At 50.6% G+C, this 21,506-nt stretch overlaps 1 protein-coding gene and 1 pseudogene across 1 annotated transcript in view; one reads left to right on the forward strand and one right to left on the reverse strand.

Moving 5' to 3' along the window:
- The window catches only part of LOC139466665 (dnaJ homolog subfamily C member 25 homolog), a 31,926-nt gene that overhangs the window by 3,724 nt on the left and 6,696 nt on the right, over positions 1–21,506 (forward strand). Inside the window, exons 2-9 of the mRNA XM_071248260.1 lie at positions 2,838–2,866; positions 3,946–4,011; positions 14,048–14,101; positions 14,374–14,428; positions 14,564–14,670; positions 16,673–16,816; positions 17,470–17,534; positions 20,239–20,434. Of these exons, the coding sequence (XP_071104361.1) occupies positions 2,838–2,866; positions 3,946–4,011; positions 14,048–14,101; positions 14,374–14,428; positions 14,564–14,670; positions 16,673–16,816; positions 17,470–17,534; positions 20,239–20,434 (716 nt within the window). The remainder of the gene's footprint in view (positions 1–2,837; positions 2,867–3,945; positions 4,012–14,047; positions 14,102–14,373; positions 14,429–14,563; positions 14,671–16,672; positions 16,817–17,469; positions 17,535–20,238; positions 20,435–21,506) is intronic.
- LOC139466865 (adhesive plaque matrix protein-like) lies at positions 18,947–19,500 on the reverse strand (annotated as a pseudogene).

Genomic DNA, 21,506 nt, shown 5'->3' on the forward strand with positions numbered 1-21,506 from the left:
CCTGCACAATTCCAGATACTATTAGTGCTGGTAATAGACTATTGATTTCAGGGTGTTTGTACGTGGCATATGGCCACCACACAATGAGGTCCCAGTCAGCCCCCTTTCAGCTGGCGTCTGTTCCCACACACCTGACAAGCTGCTCACTTTAATTGTCTACTAGGCCCATATTAGGGAGTACTGGATACGAACATGCTATATTTTTATAGATAATTGACAATTCTATACATTTGGATAGATTTAGTTTAACATAGTTGAGTTTCATTTAGAGTGTGTTTAACTAGTAATGTATTTTTAATCAATAACAAAACATGTTCATAATTCAATCATTTCCATGACCCACCAAAGACTTGGGTTTCAAGTTTATTTGCTCATATAGGTTCAGGATAAGCCTTTTCTTGGTGATATTTCTGGAACTTTGCTGACAATGCTGTTAAATCACTCTCCTTCCAGATTTGTTAACCAGGCCAGTGGGGTAGCCTGGTGGTTGTGGCATTTGCTCATCACGACCAAGGCCAGAGTTTGATTCTCCATGTGGGTAAATTGAGTGAAGTACATTTCTGGTGTCACCAACTCTGATACTGCTGGAATTTTGCTAAAAGCTGAGGCTGGTCTCCGAGTGATACGCAGGCACAGGTCGATTTTCTATAACTGCATAAATCACATTTGCTGTGATTTGCTGACAAATTGGATGTGAGAATTGTGTCACTCAGAAGTCATATATGAAATACAAAGCCGCAGCTGACACACAGAATAGATAGGCAGATTTAACAGCTGCATTGTATAACTAGGAGTAAATATGGTAATGAGATGTATTGTCTGAAACAGGGATAAAACATCCGAACACCACCAACAGGTGTAAAACTCAAGCCTCTCTCAAATACTAGTTTGTAGACTGCCTCCGTGGTTTAGTGGATAGAGTGTCTGCCGGAGAGTGCAAGGTTAGGGATTTGATTCCTGGCCACATCATTCCAAAAGACTTCAAAAGATGGTACTTGTCGTTACCCTGCCTGGCGCTAGGAATTAAGAGGCTGAAACAAGGACTGTATACTGTATTTGGATGCGACGTTAAACCCCATTTCACCTCACCAATACTAGTTTGTAAACTTGCTTGGACTAGTGGATGCTCTATTGCATAACTATTAGAACACTAAACAGCTGAGGAATTTTCAATTTACAAGCACCCACCATCACCTCTTTCATACTAAGACAAACGCCCCTTCACACAGACAAAAGCCCCTTCCATACAAAGACAAAAGCCCTTCCATACAAAGACAAAAGCCCCTTTACACTAAGACAAAAGTGACAGGGTGGGTGTTGTGTGCAGAGTGATGTCAGGGTGGGTGTTGTGTGCAGAGTGATGACAGGGTGGGTGTTGTGTGCAGAGTGATGACAGGGTGGGTGTTGTGTGCAGAGTGATGACAGGGTGGGTGTTGTGTGCAGAGTGATGACAGGGTGGGTGTTGTGTGCAGAGTGATGACAGGGTGGGTGTTGTGTGCAGAGTGATGATAGGGTGGGTGTTGTGTGCAGAGTGATGATAGAGTGGGTGTTGTGTGCAGAGTGATGATAGGGTGGGTGTTGTGTGCAGAGTGATGACAGGGTGGGTGTTGTGTTCAGAGTGATGACAGGGTGGGTGTTGTGTGCAGAGTGATGACAGGGTGGGTGTTGTGTGCAGAGTGATGATAGGGTGGGTATTGTGTGCAGAGTGATGACAGGGTGGGTGTTGTGTGCAGAGTGATGACAGGGTGGGTGTTGTGTGCAGAGTGATGACAGGGTGGGTGTTGTGTACAGAGTGATGATAGGGTGGGTGTTGTGTGCAGAGTGATGTCAGGGTGGGTGTTGTGTGCAGAGTGATGTCAGGGTGGGTGTTGTGTGCAGAGTGATGACAGGGTGGGTGTTGTGTGCAGAGTGATGACAGGGTGGGTGTTGTGTGCAGAGTGATGACAGGGTGGGTGTTGTGTGCAGAGTGATGATAGGGTGGGTGTTGTGTGCAGAGTGATGATAGAGTGGGTGTTGTGTGCAGAGTGATGATAGGGTGGGTGTTGTGTGCAGAGTGATGACAGGGTGGGTGTTGTGTTCAGAGTGATGACAGGGTGGGTGTTGTGTGCAGAGTGATGACAGGGTGGGTGTTGTGTGCAGAGTGATGATAGGGTGGGTATTGTGTGCAGAGTGATGACAGGGTGGGTGTTGTGTGCAGAGTGATGACAGGGTGGGTGTTGTGTGCAGAGTGATGACAGGGTGGGTGTTGTGTACAGAGTGATGATAGGGTGGGTGTTGTGTGCAGAGTGATGACAGGGTGGGTGTTGTGTGCAGAGTGATGACAGGGTGGGTGTTGTGTGCAGAGTGATGACAGGGTGGGTGTTGTGTGCAGAGTGATGACAGGGTGGGTGTTGTGTGCAGAGTGATGACAGGGTGGGTGTTGTGTGCAGAGTGATGACAGGGTGTGTGTTGTGTGCAGAGTGATGACAGGGTGGATGTTGTGTGCAGAGTGATGACAGGGTGGGTGTTGTGTGCAGAGTGATGGTTGATGGTGGTGGGCAATGACAAGCAGGATTTGATGAACATGCTGAGAGCCAATATGCATTTTTTCACAATGAAACATCTGATTATAGGACAATTGGATTGGCTTGTTTTACCTTCATGGACATTGGCAGTTCTGTCTCTGATTGGAATATTCCCCAAGCTCCTGCTGAACAGAAAGTAGTTGATGATGCTGTTGTCTCGTGCTAGGTTCTGTTCTACTCAGTGTGCCATGATCATTGTTGATAATGTTGATGATAATGAAATGTGTACATAGTTTCAATTTTCTGTTCATGGCTACAATTATTTTGTTTCAGTTCTTGGCGTCACAAGGGATTCAACCAAGGTTTGCTTTACTCTCATATTTAGTTTGAGTTGATGTCTAAATCCAGGTAGGACATACAGTCAAACACCGTTGTGGCCAAGTTGAAGGGACTTACGTAAATATTTTGAGTTATTCGAGGTTCAGCGCAATAGAAAAATGAACTTGGCATACATTTACAGATTGCCATTGTTTCACACTTAGTCTCAATCAATTTTGATGTTGATATACATATTATAGATGTAGAAACATGTGATCCAATTACTCTACTAGTGAAACCAGGCCCTTCACTAGATTGCTCAGTCATGTTGCTAACCGCTCTGATTGATTAATCCGCCATTTTATAACACCAGTGAAACAAAAAGACTATCAATGCAAATCCTAATCCGTGACACATTCCACAATTTGTAATCGCGAGATAAACACGTGACAATCACGTGACTCCTTTCACTTCTGCATGTGTTGTTGATCAAATGACCTATTATCCCCGATAGACACGTCAATTAAAGGTTGCTTTGAAGTTAGGTGTGTCTGAGTGTAACTAACTAGATAATAGGCCTTTGACACGCTGAACTCAATGCAGTGCAGGTTTTCGGCTTGTTAAACCTTGTTATTGAACCATGATGCCCGATCGGTTGAAGCGAGGTCGACGTATCAAAGTGAATTTATCCTCGAATACATGTTTGGGACTGGAAAATAACTTCAAGACAATGGTAACTTCAACACATCTGATTAAAAAATCGGAGGTTAAATTATGATGATTAAAGAAGGAATATGCAGGGACAAAGCTTCTACTTCCAGACAGCCGTAAGTTCAACACAACAGTGTTCCTGTACACGTTTCATTCTGATGATTCTAATGTAAATTGGCAACAAGCAATAAAAAGGGTTATTTATTCTTCATCATGCTCATGAAACTTTGAGGACATACATAAGCGATGATAGACTACTAAGTGCGGGCATATAACATTGTTTCTATAGAAATCATTCAGATTGTTCTGGGATGGATGCTCTGTATATAAACATGGTTAATAGTCCATGCAATAAGTCTGAAAAGTTATATATCTAGATATGTTGTCTTAGTGTGAATGATTTCTGTTTTAGAATGACATCGTCAAGGCATATCGCAAGATGGCCCGGAAATGGCATCCTGATATGCACAGGGGAAAGGTAAGAATTACAGTCAGTCCAAAAGCACAATGGAAAGGCAGGGACTACAGTCAGGTCTGGAGGGGAAGGTGGGGGACTACAGTCAGGTCTGGAGGGGAAGGTGGGGGACTACAGTCAGGTCTGGAGGGGAAGGTGGAGGACTACAGTCAGGTCTGGAGGGGAAGGTGGGGGACTACAGTCAGGTCTGGAGGGGAAGGTGGGGGACTACAGTCAGGCCTGGAGGGGAAGGTGGGGGACTACAGTCAGGTCTGGAGGGGAAGGTGGGGGACTACAGTCAGGTCTGGAGGGGAAGGTGGGGGACTACAGTCAGGTCTGGAGGGGAAGGTGGGGGACTACAGTCAGGTCTGGAGGGGAAGGAATGGACTACAGTCAGGTCTGGAGGGGAAGGTGGGGGACTACAGTCAGGTCTGGAGGGGAAGGTGGGGGACTACAGTCAGGTCTGGAGGGGAAGGAAAGGACTACAGTCAGGTCTGGAGGGGAAGGTGGAGGACTACAGCCAGGTCTGGAGGGGAAGGTGGGGGACTACAGTCAGGCCTGGAGGGGAAGGTGGGGGACTACAGTCAGGTCTGGAGGGGAAGGAAAGGACTACAGTCAGGTCTGGAGGGGAAGGTGGGGGACTACAGTCAGGTCTGGAGGGGAAGGTGGGGGACTACAGTCAGGTCTGGAGGGGAAGGTGGGGGACTACAGTCAGGTCTGGAGGGGAAGGTGGGGGACTACAGTCAGGTCTGGAGGGGAAGGTGGGGGACTACAGTCAGGTCTGGAGGGGAAGGTGGGGGACTACAGTCAGGCCTGGAGGGGAAGGTGGGGGACTACAGTCAGGTCTGGAGGGGAAGGAAAGGACTACAGTCAGGTCTGGAGGGGAAGGTGGGGGACTACAGTCAGGCCTGGAGGGGAAGGTGGGGGACTACAGTCAGGTCTGGAGGGGAAGGTGGGGGACTACAGTCAGGTCTGGAGAGGAAGGTTGAGGACTACAGTCAGGTCTGGAGGGGAAGGTGGGGGACTACAGTCAGGTCTGGAGGGGAAGGAAAGGACTACAGTCAGGTCTGGAGGGGAAGGTGGGGGACTACAGTCAGGTCTGGAGGGGAAGGTGGGGGACTACAGTCAGGTCTGGAGGGGAAGGTGGGGGACTACAGTCAGGTCTGGAGGGGAAGGTGGAGGACTACAGTCAGGTCTGGAGGGGAAGGTGGGGGACTACAGTCAGGTCTGGAGGGGAAGGAAAGGACTACAGTCAGGTCTGGAGGGGAAGGTGGGGGACTACAGTCAGGCCTGGAGGGGAAGGTGGGGGACTACAGTCAGGTCTGGAGGGGAAGGTGGGGGACTACAGTCAGGTCTGGAGGGGAAGGTGGGGGACTACAGTCAGGTCTGGAGGGGAAGGTGGGGGACTACAGTCAGGTCTGGAGGGGAGGGTGGGGGACTACAGTCAGGCCTGGAGGGGAAGGTGGGGGACTACAGTCAGGTCTGGAGGGGAAGGAAAGGACTACAGTCAGGTCTGGAGGGGAAGGTGGGGGACTACAGTCAGGCCTGGAGGGGAAGGTGGGGGACTACAGTCAGGTCTGGAGGGGAAGGTGGGGGACTACAGTCAGGTCTGGAGAGGAAGGTTGAGGACTACAGTCAGGTCTGGAGGGGAAGGAAAGGACTACAGTCAGGTCTGGAGGGGAAGGAAAGGACTACAGTCAGGTCTGGAGGGGAAGGTGGGGGACTACAGTCAGGTCTGGAGGGGAAGGTGGGGGACTACAGTCAGGTCTGGAGGGGAAGGTGGGGGACTACAGTCAGGTCTGGAGGGGAAGGAAAGGACTACAGTCAGGTCTGGAGGGGAAGGTGGGGGACTACAGTCAGGCCTGGAGGGGAAGGTGGGGACTACAGTCAGGTCTGGAGGGGAAGGTGGGGGACTACAGTCAGGTCTGGAGGGGAAGGAATGGACTACAGTCAGGTCTGGAGGGGAAGGTGGAGGACTACAGTCAGGTCTGGAGGGGAAGGAAAGGACTACAGTCAGGTCTGGAGGGGAAGGTGGAGGACTACAGTCAGGTCTGGAGGGGAAGGTGGGGGACTACAGTCAGGTCTGGAGGGGAAGGTGGGGGACTACAGTCAGGTCTGGAGGGGAAGGAATGGACTACAGTCAGGTCTGGAGGGGAAGGAAAGGACTACAGTCAGGTCCGGAGGGGAAGGAATGGACTACAGTCAGGCCTGGAGGGGAAGGTGGGGGACTACAGTCAGGTCTGGAGGGGAAGGAAAGGACTACAGTCAGGTCCGGAGGGGAAGGAATGGACTACAGTCAGGCCTGGAGGGGAAGGTGGGGGACTACAGCCAGGTCTGGAGGGGAAGGAAAGGACTACAGTCAGGTCTGGAGGGGAAGGTGGAGGACTACAGCCAGGTCTGGAGGGGAAGGAAAGGACTACAGTCAGGTCTGGAGGGGAAGGAAAGGACTACAGTCAGGTCTGGAGGGGAAGGTGGAGGACTACAGTCAGGTCTGGAGGGGAAGGTGGGGGACTACAGTCAGGTCTGGAGGGGAAGGTGGAGGACTACAGCCAGGTCTGGAGGGGAAGGAAAGGACTACAGTCAGGTCTGGAGGGGAAGGTGGGGGACTACAGTCAGGTCTGGAGGGGAAGGAAAGGACTACAGTCAGGTCTGGAGGGGAAGGTGGAGGACTACAGTCAGGTCTGGAGGGGAAGGTGGGGGACTACAGTCAGGTCTGGAGGGGAAGGTGGGGGGCTACAGTCAGGTCTGGAGAGGAAGGTTGAGGACTACAGTCAGGTCTGGAGGGGAAGGTGGGGGACTACAGTCAGGTCTGGAGAGGAAGGTTGAGGACTACAGTCAGGTCTGGAGGGGAAGGTGGGGGACTACAGTCAGGTCTGGAGGGGAAGGTGGGGGACTACAGTCAGGTCTGGAGGGGAAGGTGGAGGACTACAGTCAGGTCTGGAGGGGAAGGTGGGGGACTACAGTCAGGTCTGGAGGGGAAGGTGGGGGACTACAGTCAGGTCTGGAGGGGAAGGTGGGGGACTACAGTCAGGTCTGGAGGGGAAGGTGGGGGACTACAGTCAGGTCTGGAGGGGAAGGTGGGGGACTACAGTCAGGTCTGGAGGGGAAGGTGGGGGACTACAGTCAGGTCTGGAGAGGAAGGTTGAGGACTACAGTCAGGTCTGGAGGGGAAGGTGGGGGACTACAGTCAGGTCTGGAGGGGAAGGTGGGGGACTACAGTCAGGTCTGGAGGGGAAGGTGGGGGACTACAGTCAGGTCTGGAGGGGAAGGTGGGGGACTACAGTCAGGTCTGGAGGGGAAGGTGGGGGACTACAGTCAGGTCTGGAGGGGAAGGTGGGGGACTACAGTCAGGTCTGGAGGGGAAGGTGGGGGACTACAGTCAGGTCTGGAGGGGAAGGTGGGGAACTACAGTCAGGCCTGGAGGGGAAGGTGGGGGACTACAGTCAGGCCTGGAGGGGAAGGTGGGGGACTACAGTCAGGTCTGGAGGGGAAGGTGGGGGACTACAGTCAGGTCTGGAGGGGAAGGTGGGGGACTACAGTCAGGTCTGGAGGGGAAGGAATGGACTACAGTCAGGTCTGGAGGGGAAGGTGGGGGACTACAGTCAGGTCTGGAGGGGAAGGTGGGGGACTACAGTCAGGTCTGGAGGGGAAGGAAAGGACTACAGTCAGGTCTGGAGGGGAAGGTGGGGAACTACAGTCAGGCCTGGAGGGGAAGGTGGGGGACTACAGTCAGGTCTGGTGGGGAAGGTGGGGGACTACAGTCAGGTCTGGAGGGGAAGGAAAGGACTACAGTCAGGTCTGGAGGGGAAGGAAAGGACAGGACTACAGTTAGGTCTGGAGGGGAAGGAAAGGACTACAGTCAGGCCTGGAGGGGAAGGTGGGGGACTACAGTCAGGCCTGGAGGGGAAGGTGGGGACAACAGTCAGGTCTGGAGGGGAAGGTGGGGGACTACAGTCAGGTCTGGAGGGGAAGGAAGGGACTACAGTCAGGTCTGGAGGGGAAGGTGGGGGACTACAGTCAGGTCTGGAGGGGAAGGTGGAGGACTACAGTCAGGTCTGGAGGGGAAGGAATGGACTACAGTCAGGTCTGGAGGGGAAGGTGGGGGACTACAGTCAGGTCTGGAGGGGAAGGTGGGTGACTACAGTCAGGTCTGGAGGGGAAGGTGGGGGACTACAGTCAGGTCTGGAGGGGAAGGAAAGGACTACAGCCAGGTCTGGAGGGGAAGGTGGGGAACTACAGTCAGGCCTGGAGGGGAAGGTGGGGGACTACAGTCAGGTCTGGAGGGGAAGGAAAGGACTACAGCCAGGTCTGGAGGGGAAGGTGGGGAACTACAGTCAGGCCTGGAGGGGAAGGTGGGGGACTACAAACAGGCCTGGAGGGGAAGGTGGGGGACAACAGTCAGGTCTGGAGGGGAAGGTGGGGGACTACAGTCAGGTCTGGAGGGGAAGGAATGGACTACAGTCAGGTCTGGAGGGGAAGGTGGGGGACTACAGTCAGGTCTGGAGGGGAAGGTGGGGGACTACAGTCAGGTCTGGAGGGGAAGGAAAGGACTACAGTCAGGTCTGGAGGGGAAGGAATGGACTACAGTCAGGTCTGGAGGGGAAGGTGGGGGACTACAGTCAGGTCTGGAGGGGAAGGTGGGGGACTACAGTCAGGCCTGGAGGGGAAGGTGGGGGACTACAGTCAGGCCTGGAGGGGAAGGTGGGGGACTACAGTCAGGTCTGGAGGGGAAGGTGGGGGACTACAGTCAGGTCTGGAGGGGAAGGAAAGGACTACAGTCAGGTCTGGAGGGGAAGGTGGGGGACTACAGTCAGGTCTGGAGGGGAAGGTGGGGGACTACAGTCAGGTCTGGAGGGGAAGGTGGGGGACTACAGTCAGGTCTGGAGGGGAAGGTGGAGGACTACAGTCAGATCTGGAGGGGAAGGTGGAGGACTACAGTCAGGTCTGGAGGGGAAGGTGGGGGACTACAGTCAGGTCTGGAGGGGAAGGAAAGGACTACAGTCAGGTCTGGAGGGGAAGGTGGGGGACTACAGTCAGGTCTGGAGGGGAAGGTGGGGGACTACAGTCAGGTCTGGAGGGGAAGGAAAGGACTACAGTCAGGTCTGGAGGGGAAGGTGGGGGACTACAGTCAGGTCTGGAGGGGAAGGTGGGGGACTACAGTCAGGTCTGGAGGGGAAGGTGGGGGACTACAGTCAGGTCTGGAGGGGAAGGAAAGGACTACAGTCAGGTCTGGAGGGGAAGGTGGGGGACTACAGTCAGGTCTGGAGGGGAAGGTGGGGAACTACAGTCAGGTCTGGAGGGGAAGGTGGGGGACTACAGTCAGGTCTGGAGGGGAAGGAAAGGACTACAGTCAGGTCTGGAGGGGAAGGTGGGGGACTACAGTCAGGTCTGGAGGGGAAGGTGGGGGACTACAGTCAGGTCTGGAGGGGAAGGTGGGGGACTACAGTCAGGTCTGGAGGGGAAGGAAAGGACTACAGTCAGGTCTGGAGGGGAAGGTGGGGGACTACAGTCAGGTCTGGAGGGGAAGGTGGGGGACTACAGTCAGGTCTGGAGGGGAAGGTGGGGGACTACAGTCAGGTCTGGAGGGGAAGGAAAGGACTACAGTCAGGTCTGGAGGGGAAGGTGGGGGACTACAGTCAGGTCTGGAGGGGAAGGTGGGGGACTACAGTCAGGTCTGGAGGGGAAGGTGGGGGACTACAGTCAGGTCTGGAGGGGAAGGTGGAGGACTACAGTCAGATCTGGAGGGGAAGGTGGAGGACTACAGTCAGGTCTGGAGGGGAAGGTGGGGGACTACAGTCAGGTCTGGAGGGGAAGGAAAGGACTACAGTCAGGTCTGGAGGGGAAGGTGGGGGACTACAGTCAGGTCTGGAGGGGAAGGTGGGGGACTACAGTCAGGTCTGGAGGGGAAGGTGGGGGACTACAGTCAGGTCTGGAGGGGAAGGTGGGGGACTACAGTCAGGTCTGGAGGGGAAGGTGGGGGACTACAGTCAGGTCTGGAGGGGAAGGTGGGGGACTACAGTCAGGTCTGGAGGGGAAGGTGGGGGACTACAGTCAGGTCTGGAGGGGAAGGAATGGACTACAGTCAGGTCTGGAGGGGAAGGTGGGGGACTACAGTCAGGTCTGGAGGGGAAGGTGGGGGACTACAGTCAGGTCTGGAGGGGAAGGTGGGGGACTACAGTCAGGTCTGGAGGGGAAGGTGGGGGACTACAGTCAGGTCTGGTGGGGAAGGTGGGGGACTACAGTCAGGTCTGGAGGGGAAGGAAGGGACTACAGCCAGGTCTGGAGGGGAAGGTGGGGAACTACAGTCAGGCCTGGAGGGGAAGGTGGGGGACTACAGTCAGGCCTGGAGGGGAAGGTGGGGGACTACAGTCAGGTCTGGAGGGGAAGGGGGGGGACTACAGTCAGGTCTGGAGGGGAAGGTGGGGGACTACAGTCAGGTCTGGAGGGGAAGGAATGGACTACAGTCAGGTCTGGAGGGGAAGGTGGGGGACTACAGTCAGGTCTGGAGGGGAAGGTGGGGACTACAGTCAGGCCTGGAGGGGAAGGTGGGGGACTGCAGTCAGGTCTGGTGGGGAAGGTGGGGGACTACAGTCAGGTCTGGAGGGGAAGGAAAGGACTACAGTCAGGTCTGGAGGGGAAGGAAAGGACAGGACTACAGTTAGGTCTGGAGGGGAAGGAAAGGACTACAGTCAGGCCTGGAGGGGAAGGTGGGGGACTACAGTCAGGCCTGGAGGGGAAGGTGGGGACAACAGTCAGGTCTGGAGGGGAAGGTGGGGGACTACAGTCAGGTCTGGAGGGGAAGGAAAGGACTACAGTCAGGTCTGGAGGGGAAGGTGGGGAACTACAGTCAGGCCTGGAGGGGAAGGTGGGGGACTAAAGTCAGGTCTGGTGGGGAAGGTGGGGGACTACAGTCAGGTCTGGAGGGGAAGGAAAGGACTACAGTCAGGTCTGGAGGGGAAGGAAAGGACAGGACTACAGTTAGGTCTGGAGGGGAAGGAAAGGACTACAGTCAGGCCTGGAGGGGAAGGTGGGGGACTACAGTCAGGCCTGGAGGGGAAGGTGGGGACAACAGTCAGGTCTGGAGGGGAAGGTGGGGGACTACAGTCAGGTCTGGAGGGGAAGGAAGGGACTACAGTCAGGTCTGGAGGGGAAGGTGGGGGACTACAGTCAGGTCTGGAGGGGAAGGTGGAGGACTACAGTCAGGTCTGGAGGGGAAGGAATGGACTACAGTCAGGTCTGGAGGGGAAGGTGGGGGACTACAGTCAGGTCTGGAGGGGAAGGTGGGGGACTACAGTCAGGTCTGGAGGGGAAGGTGGGGGACTACAGTCAGGTCTGGAGGGGAAGGAAAGGACTACAGCCAGGTCTGGAGGGGAAGGTGGGGAACTACAGTCAGGCCTGGAGGGGAAGGTGGGGGACTACAGTCAGGTCTGGAGGGGAAGGAAAGGACTACAGCCAGGTCTGGAGGGGAAGGTGGGGAACTACAGTCAGGCCTGGAGGGGAAGGTGGGGGACTACAGTCAGGCCTGGAGGGGAAGGTGGGGGACAACAGTCAGGTCTGGAGGGGAAGGTGGGGGACTACAGTCAGGTCTGGAGGGGAAGGAATGGACTACAGTCAGGTCTGGAGGGGAAGGTGGGGGACTACAGTCAGGTCTGGAGGGGAAGGTGGGGGACTACAGTCAGGTCTGGAGGGGAAGGAAAGGACTACAGTCAGGTCTGGAGGGGAAGGAATGGACTACAGTCAGGTCTGGAGGGGAAGGTGGGGGACTACAGTCAGGTCTGGAGGGGAAGGTGGGGGACTACAGTCAGGCCTGGAGGGGAAGGTGGGGGACTACAGTCAGGCCTGGAGGGGAAGGTGGGGGACTACAGTCAGGTCTGGAGGGGAAGGTGGGGGACTACAGTCAGGTCTGGAGGGGAAGGAAAGGACTACAGTCAGGTCTGGAGGGGAAGGTGGGGGACTACAGTCAGGTCTGGAGGGGAAGGTGGGGGACTACAGTCAGGTCTGGAGGGGAAGGTGGGGGACTACAGTCAGGTCTGGAGGGGAAGGTGGAGGACTACAGTCAGATCTGTAGGGGAAGGTGGAGGACTACAGTCAGGTCTGGAGGGGAAGGTGGGGGACTACAGTCAGGTCTGGAGGGGAAGGAAAGGACTACAGTCAGGTCTGGAGGGGAAGGTGGGGGACTACAGTCAGGTCTGGAGGGGAAGGTGGGGGACTACAGTCAGGTCTGGAGGGGAAGGTGGGGGACTACAGTCAGGTCTGGAGGGGAAGGAAAGGACTACAGTCAGGTCTGGAGGGGAAGGTGGGGGACTACAGTCAGGTCTGGAGGGGAAGGTGGGGGACTACAGTCAGGTCTGGAGGGGAAGGTGGGGGACTACAGTCAGGTCTGGAGGGGAAGGAAAGGACTACAGTCAGGTCTGGAGGGGAAGGTGGGGGACTACAGTCAGGTCTGGAGGGGAAGGTGGGGAACTACAGTCAGGTCTGGAGGGGAAGGTGGGGGACTACAGTCAGGTCTGGAGGGGAAGGAAAGGACTACAGTCAGGTCTGGAGGGGAAGGTGGGGGACTACAGTCAGGTCTGGAGGGGAAGGTGGGGGACTACAGTCAGGTCTGGAGGGGAAGGTGGGGGACTACAGTCAGGTCTGGAGGGGAAGGAAAGGACTACAGTCAGGTCTGGAGGGGAAGGTGGGGGACTACAGTCAGGTCTGGAGGGGAAGGTGGGGGACTACAGTCAGGTCTGGAGGGGAAGGTGGGGGACTACAGTCAGGTCTGGAGGGGAAGGAAAGGACTACAGTCAGGTCTGGAGGGGAAGGTGGGGGACTACAGTCAGGTCTGGAGGGGAAGGTGGGGGACTACAGTCAGGTCTGGAGGGGAAGGTGGGGGACTACAGCCAGGTCTGGAGGGGAAGGTGGGGGACTACAGTCAGGTCTGGAGGGGAAGGTGGGGGACTACAGTCAGGTCTGGAGGGGAAGGTGGGGGACTACAGTCAGGTCTGGAGAGGAAGGTTGAGGACTACAGTCAGGTCTGGAGGGGAAGGAAAGGACTACAGTCAGGTCTGGAGGGGAAGGTGGGGGACTACAGTCAGGTCTGGAGGGGAAGGTGGGGGACTACAGTCAGGTCTGGAGGGGAAGGTGGGGGACTACAGCCAGGTCTGGAGGGGAAGGTGGGGGACTACAGTCAGGTCTGGAGGGGAAGGTGGGGGACTACAGTCAGGTCTGGAGGGGAAGGTGGGGGACTACAGTCAGGTCTGGAGGGGAAGGTGGGGGACTACAGTCAGGTCTGGAGGGGAAGGTGGGGGACTACAGTCAGGTCTGGAGGGGAAGGTGGGGGACTACAGTCAGGTCTGGAGAGGAAGGTTGAGGACTACAGTCAGGTCTGGAGGGGAAGGTGGGGGACTACAGTCAGGTCTGGAGGGGAAGGTTGAGGACTACAGTCAGGTCTGGAGGGGAAGGAAAGGACTACAGTCAGGTCTGGAGGGGAAGGTGGGGGACTACAGTCAGGTCTGGAGGGGAAGGTGGAGGACTACAGTCAGGTCTGGAGAGGAAGGTTGAGGACTACAGTCAGGTCTGGAGGGGAAGGTGGGGGACTACAGTCAGGTCTGGAGGGGAAGGTGGGGGACTACAGTCAGGTCTGGAGGGGAAGGTGGGGGACTACAGTCAGGTCTGGAGGGGAAGGTGGAGGACTACAGTCAGGCCTGGAGGGGAAGGTGGGGGACTACAGTCAGGTCTGGAGGGGAAGGTGGGGGACTACAGTCAGGTCTGGAGGGGAAGGTGGGGGACTACAGCCAGGTCTGGAGGGGAAGGTGGGGGACTACAGTCAGGTCTGGAGGGGAAGGTGGGGGACTACAGTCAGATCTGGAGGGGAAGGTGGAGGACTACAGCCAGGTCTGGAGGGGAAGGTGGGGAACTAAAGTCATGACTGGGGGATGTTAACCATATGAAACTGATTATCTGAAGGTGCATGACAGAACTAACCAGAAGATAACAATAGATATCAGTTTCAATAACTTGTGACTACAGTATTGTTTATAAGTACCTCAGCTGATGCAATATTAATCATGTGTTTCAGGAGGCGAAGGAAAAAGCTGCAGAAATGTTTCAGACGATAGCCAATGCTTATGAGGTTTGATTTTTGTAATCATTTGGTCACACTGAATCCCAGAATAAAGATGTGCTTCAGTCAAATGACACCATGTCATTTCATTCTATTAAGACAACATTTAAGAACTAACTGTCATTTCGCTGTCTGTTTGTTTCTCTTGTTAAACCTAGTTTAATGCTTTGTGAATGAAGACAAGTGTCAGTAACTGGAGAACCTCAGTCATATTAATCAAGTATTGCCAACAGATTTGTGCCTATGTGATAGACTACTGACGTTTATTCTTATGTTTTCAGATTCTGCGAGATGAAGAACAGAGAGTGGACTATGATTACATGTTGGACAACCCAGGTGAGCTGACTGTCTTAAGCACTGCCCTCTAGTGGCGTGACATAGCACCTCTTCACTCACTCACTCACTCACTCACTCACTCACTCACTCACTCACTACAGTGATGTGATCAAACCAACTCTTGTATGTTCACAGATGAGTACTACTCTATCTACTTCAACTACTACCGGAGGAGGATGGCTCCCAAGGTGGATATCCGCATTGTCATTGGGGTCACCATCACTGTTGTATCTGTCATACAGGTAAGATTGAAGTCTGTGTCACCATCACTGTTATATCTGTCATACAGGGAAGATTGCAGTCTGTGTCACCATCACTGTTATATCTGTCAGTCTGTGTCACCATCACTGTTATATCTGTCAGTCTGTGTCACCATCACTGTTATATCTGTCATACAGGTAAGATTGAAGTCTGTGTCACCATCACTGTTATATCTGTCATACAGGTAGGATTGCAGTCTGTGTCACCATCACTGTTATATCTGTCATACAGGTAAGATTGCAGTCTGTGTCACCATCACTGTTATATCTGTCATACAGGTAAGATTGCAGTCTGCGTCAGCATCACTGTTATATCTGTCATACAGGTAAGATTGCAGTCTGTGTCACCATCACTGTTATATCTGTCAGTCTGTGTCACCATCACTGTTATATCTGTCATACAGGTAAGATTGAAGTCTGTGTCACCATCACTGTTATATCTGTCATACAGGTAAGATTGCAGTCTGTGTCACCATCACTGTTATATCTGTCATACAGGTAAGATTGCAGTCTGTGTCACCATCACTGTTATATCTGTCATACAGATAAGATTGCAGTCTGTGTCACCATCACTGTTATATCTGTCATACAGGTAAGATTGCAGTCTGTGTCACCATCACTGTTATATCTGTCAGTCTGTGTCACCATCACTGTTATATCTGTCATACAGGTAAGATTGAAGTCTGTGTCACCATCACTGTTATATCTGTCATACAGGTAAGATTGCAGTCTGTGTCACCATCACTGTTATATCTGTCATACAGATAAGATTGCAGTCTGCATCACCATCACTGTTATATCTGTCAGTCTGTGTCACCATCACTGTTATATCTGTCATACAGGTAAGATTGAAGTCTGTGTCACCATCACTGTTATATCTGTCATACAGGTAAGATTGCAGTCTGTGTCACCATCACTGTTATATCTGTCATACAGGTAAGATTGCAGTCTGTGTCACCATCACTGTTATATCTATCATACAGGTAAGATTGCAGTCTGCTTCACCATCACTGTTATATCTGTCATACAGGTAAGATTGCAGTCTGTGTCACCATCACTGTTATATCTGTCGTACAGGTAAGATTGCAGTCTGTGTCACCATCACTGTTATATCTGTCATACAGGTAAGATTGCAGTCTGTGTCACCATCACTGTTATATCTATCATACAGGTAAGATTGCAGTCTGTGTCACCATCACTGTTATATCTGTCGTACAGGTAAGATTGCAGTCTGTGTCACCATCACTGTTATATCTGTCATACAGATAAGATTGCAGTCTGTGTCAGCATCACTGTTATATCTGTCATACAGGTAAGATTGCAGTCCGTGTCAGCATCACTGTTATATCTGTCAGTCTGTGTCACCATCACTGTTATATCTGTCATACAGGTAAGATTGCAGTCTGCATCACCATCACTGTTATATCTGTCAGTCTGTGTCACCATCACTGTTATATCTGTCATACAGGTAGGATTGCAGAGATTACATGAGGTTATAGTGTCATGCGCTTTGAGCAACTGTGGTGTGGAGTATTAAGTTATACTCTGTCCTTCCATCCGTCAATCTGTCCATGCAGGATGTCGTTACTTGAGCAGATCAAGAAGACTGTTCATTATTTCTTCACCAAACTTGGCACATAGATTGGTGTGTGTGTGAAATGGTGCCTTTTGATAGTTTGGGATAATTTTTAATAATCTGTTTTTCTAGTTTCCAAAGTAACAACTTGACCGAAAATGGCAGTAGTGCTTGTTCTGGAGCAAATGTTGAAAAACGTACAAAATGTCTTCACCAACCTTGGCACAAAGATGGGTCAAGTGGTGAACTGGTGCCTTTTGATACCGTTACAATTAACATGTACCATTTACAGTCGATATGACAAGTTGATGTATTCAAGACAAGTATTACCATTGCCGGGGATATCGATGACTGTCCTCGTGTGAGTATTGCTGTTGCTGCTGTTGATCTGATGTGATACTGTTGCAGTACTGGGGAGCCTGGAACAACTACACTACTGCTATCAACTACCTGTGCAGGGAACCCAAGTACCGGACCAAGGCCATTGACATTGCTAAATCTGAGGGCACATTGAGTGCCAACAACAACAGGAGGAAGAAAGGGAAGAGCAAGGTATGTCACATAGAGACACTCACTCACTGAGAGGAGAGGTGGCCACTAGCATTGCTTCTGTATGTTGGTTGAAACAGAGACAGTCCACCGAGCTACAAAGTTTCAATGCTCTAGCCATGCTGAGTGGGTGAATGGTAACCCAGAGCCACTGACGGCAGACCTTCAACACTCATTCAGGAAGGAAGGACCCAGTGGGGGTTCCGGGCTAGAACAGGTCACCAGCAACATATGTTGAGTGGCCCAGCTCAGTGACTTGGCTGATAGCGTTACATCATATCCTGAAGGCATGCTTCATTGCTCGCAATATCAATCACTGGATTGTCAGGCTTGATTTTTTAAAATGAAATTAAGTTATTTTACATAAACCACTAGTCTGAAATGAGTTGTAGACTAGTTGACCAATAGTGTATGGCCCTGACTATGTTGTGTGGAATGTTAATCCAGTCAGGAAATCATTGTAGTCAAGCCACAGTTATGATGACATTACCTTGTCTGTGGCAAACAATGGATGATGCCATAATGTATTGTTCTCAACAAACAACAGTGTGATGTTATATTGCTTCAACTGACCTATCAGCTTTGCGAATAAAGAATATGCAAATATGAGAAAGACCCTATAAACTGACTCCCCCATGTTGTTTGTGTTGTTGAAGGAGGAGTTAAAGGAGGAAGAGGAAGCCATTATCAGACAGATTATAGAAGAAAAAATGGATATACGGTTTGTACAGCTTAGCCATGTGAACCTTCAGTGTTTTTGTAAGAATGACAAGGCAATCCCCTGTCCTATACCGGTTGCTACAGATGCTCAGCGTGCAAGTTGGCAGCATGTCTGGTAGCCTGGCCATGTTCTTTCTGGAAAGTTGCTCAAAATCATCAATATTTATTTCACATAATTTTGCAAACTTATCAATATGGATATTTTTATGTAGTTTGGGAATTTTTATGGAATCAGTTGGACTTCTTAATGGTGAGGTTTGTCTCCATATTTCTTCTCTGTAGTTTGCCTCCATAGTTTGTCTGCCATGGTTTGCACAGCAACAAGAGTAGGAGAGAGAGGATTATACAATTGTTTCAATAGATTGTACAGAAGATACAGGTGTTTCAATAGGTTGTACAGATGATTATACAATGTTTTCAATAGATTGTACAGAAGATACAATTGTTTCAATAGACTGTACAGAAGATACAGGTGTTTCAATAGCTGGTACAGATGATTATACAATTGTTTCAATAGATTGTACAGTAGATACAATTGTTTCAATAGCTTGTACAGAAGATACAGGTGTTTCAATAGCTTGTACAGAAGATACAATTGATTCAATGGGTTGCACAGAGGATTATACAATTGTTTCAATAGATTGTACAGTAGATACAATTGTTCAATAGGTGGAACAGAAGATACAAGTATTTCAATAGATTGTACAGAAGATACAAGTATTTCAATAGGTTGTACAGAGGATTATACTATTGTTTCAATTGATTGTACAGAAGATACAATTGTTGCAATAGATTGTACAGAAGATACAATTGTTGCAATAGATTGTACATTGTTTGTGTGTTGTATAGAGGGGGATACAATGTTTGTGTGTTGTACAGAGGGGGATACAGTGTATGTGTGTTGTACAGGGGGGGATACAGTGTTTGTGTGTTGTACAGAGGGGGATACATTGTTTGTGTGTTGTACAGAGGGGGATACATTGTTAATGTGTTGTACAGAGGGGGATACAGTGTATGTGTGTTGTACAGGGGGGGATACAGTGTTTGTGTGTTGTACAGAGGGGGATACAATGTTAATGTGTTTTACAGAGTGGGATACAATGTTTGTGTGCTGTGCAGAGGGGGATACAGTGTTTGTGTGTTGTGCATAGGGGGATACAATGTTAATGCGTTGTACAGAGGGGGATACAGTGTTTGTGTGTTGTACAGAGAGGGATACAATGTTTTTGTGTTGTACAGAGGGGAATACAGTGTTTGTGTGTTGTACAGAGGGGGATACAATGTTAATGTGTTGTACAGAAGGGGATACAATGTTTGTGTGTTGTACAGAGGGGGATACAATGTTTGTGTGTTGTACAGAGGGGGATACAATGTTTGTGTGTTGTACAGAGGGGGAAACAATGTTAATGTGTTTTACAGAGGGGGATATAGTGTTTGTGTGTTGTACAGAGGGGGATACAATGTTTGTGTGTTGTACAGAGGGGGATACAATGTTTGTGTGTTTACAGAGGGGGATACAATGTTTGTGTGTTGTACAGAGAGGGATACAATGTTTGTGTGTTGTACAGAGGAGGATACAATGTTTGTGTGTTGTACAGAAGGGGATACAGTGTTTGTGTGTTGTACAGAGGGGGATACAATGTTTGTGTGTTGTACAGAGGGGGAAACAATGTTTGTGTGTTGTGCAGAGGGGGATACAGTGTTTGTGTGTTTACAGAGGGGGATACAATGTTTGTGAGTTGTACAGAGGGGGATACAATGTTTGTGTGTTGTGCAGAGGGGGATACAGTGTTTGTGTGTTTACAGAGGGGGATACAATGTTTGTGTGTTGTACAGAGGGGGATACAATGTTTGTGTGTTGTACAGAGGGGGATACAATGTTTGTGAGTTGTACAGAGGGGGATACAATGTTTGTGTGTTGTGCAGAGGGGGAAAAAGTGTTTGTGTGTTTACAGAGGGGGATACAATGTTTGTGTGTTGTACAGAGGGGGATACAATGTTTGTGTGTTGTACAGAGGGGGATACAATGTTTGTGTGTTGTACAGAGGGGGATACAATGTTTGTGTGTTGTGCAGAGGGGGATACAATGTTTGTGTGTTGTACAGAGGGGGATACAATGTTTGTGTGTTGTACAGAGGGGGATACAATGTTAATGTGTCGCACAGAGGGGGATACAATGTTTGTGTGTTGTACAGAGGGGGATACAATGTTTGTGCGTTGTACAGAGGGGGATACAATGTTTGTGTGTTGTACAGAGGAGGATACAATGTTTGTGTGTTGTACAGAGGGGGATACAATGTTTGTGAGTTGTACAGAGGGGGATACAATGTTTGTGTGTTGTACAGAGGGGGATACAATGTTTGTGTGTTGTGCAGAGGGGGATACAATGTTTGTGTGTTGTACAGAGGGGGATACAATGTTTGTGTGTTGTACAGAGGGGGATACAATGTTTGTGTGTTGTACAGAGGGGGATACAGTGTTTGTGTGTTGTACAGAGGGGGATACAATGTTTGTGTGTTGTACAGAGGGGGATACAATGTTTGTGTGTTGTACAGAGGGGGATACAATGTTAATGTGTCGCACAGAGGGGGATACAATGTTTGTGTGTTGTACAGAGAGGGATACAATGTTTGTGCGTTGTACAGAGGGGGAAACAATGTTTGTGTGTTGTACAGAGGGGGATACAATGTTTGTGTGTTGTACAGAGGGGGATACAGTCGGCCCAGCTACCGAGACATCCTATGGATACAGCTGGTGTTCCTCCCCTACTACACAGTGACCTACTTCATCTGGTGGATCACCTGGATCTGGAAGTTCACAATACTGAGGCATGAGTACGGGGAGGAGGAAAAGTTCTACAAGATACGAAGATACATGAAGCTGAGCCAGTCACAGTGGGATGTAAGTACCACTGGACTTAGGAGTGAATGAGTTTAACGCCACTTTGAACAGTTTGCAGTTATATCCCCAAGTGTCAGCTTAAGCTGGGTGGAAAGCCCGAAAAGCTACTGCTCTAAGAAGTTTACCACTTTGGAGAAACCAATAAGCACAGGTATGATGCTGACAAAACTAGAAACATGATTGTGGCAAACCGAGATTCAAATTTACGATCATATGTTTCCAAGGGATGCAACTCTTCACTGTAAATTGCAGCAGCTTACACAACTGGGCCACCCATGCCCTCCTTGATTTACATCCCAATAATATGTATATGTGATATCTAAGGCGGAGGTCTCTGCTTTAAATACTTGGTATGGGGATTTTACAAGAAGTTAACAAGGCTATTTAAAACCATTGTTGGGATCTAGGGTAGGATTGGTTCCCAAGAACCTATGCTTGTTGTAACAGTTGACTAAAATAGATTGGGTGACCAGGCTCAGTGAGTCAGTGTATTGCATGTCATCGTACCCCGATATCATGGCTTGTTGTTCATGCTTTCACTCACTGGTTTGTGTGGTCCAGACTCCAGGAATTACAGACTACTGTGCATTGCATTGTTGCCTGCGCTGTTAAACAACAGTCACACATGACAATGATTGGGGCCAGTCAGGTTTTCGGAAGGGGTATTCCACTGTAGATAACTGTTTTGTCCTTAATGCTCTTGTACAACGCTTACTTTCATGTAAAAGGGGTAAGTTTAGCGTCACTTTTTTTTACTCTAAGGCGTTCGATTCCATACTCCGTAACCTTCTTTGTAGTTTGCTTTATAAACGCGGATTATGTACAAAAATGGGTAGAATGTTGCAGTCAATCTACAAGGACTTTAAGGCAAGTGTAAGGTCTAACAATCGTATGTCTGAGGCATTTGATTGCCCTTTGGGTGTCAGGCAAGGTTGTGTACTTCGCCCGTTCTTGTTCCAGTTTTTTATAAATGAAATAGGAGTGTCTGTTTGGTGTAGAGCTCCATCCAGACATTATCTACATCCTGTTACTTCTATTTGCAGATGATTTGATACTCGTTGGTGATAGTGTT

The sequence above is a fragment of the Haliotis cracherodii genome, unplaced genomic scaffold, assembly GCF_022045235.1.
Source record: "Haliotis cracherodii isolate W230 unplaced genomic scaffold, xgHalCrac1.p SCAF_19, whole genome shotgun sequence".
Lineage (NCBI taxonomy): Eukaryota > Metazoa > Mollusca > Gastropoda > Lepetellida > Haliotidae > Haliotis > Haliotis cracherodii.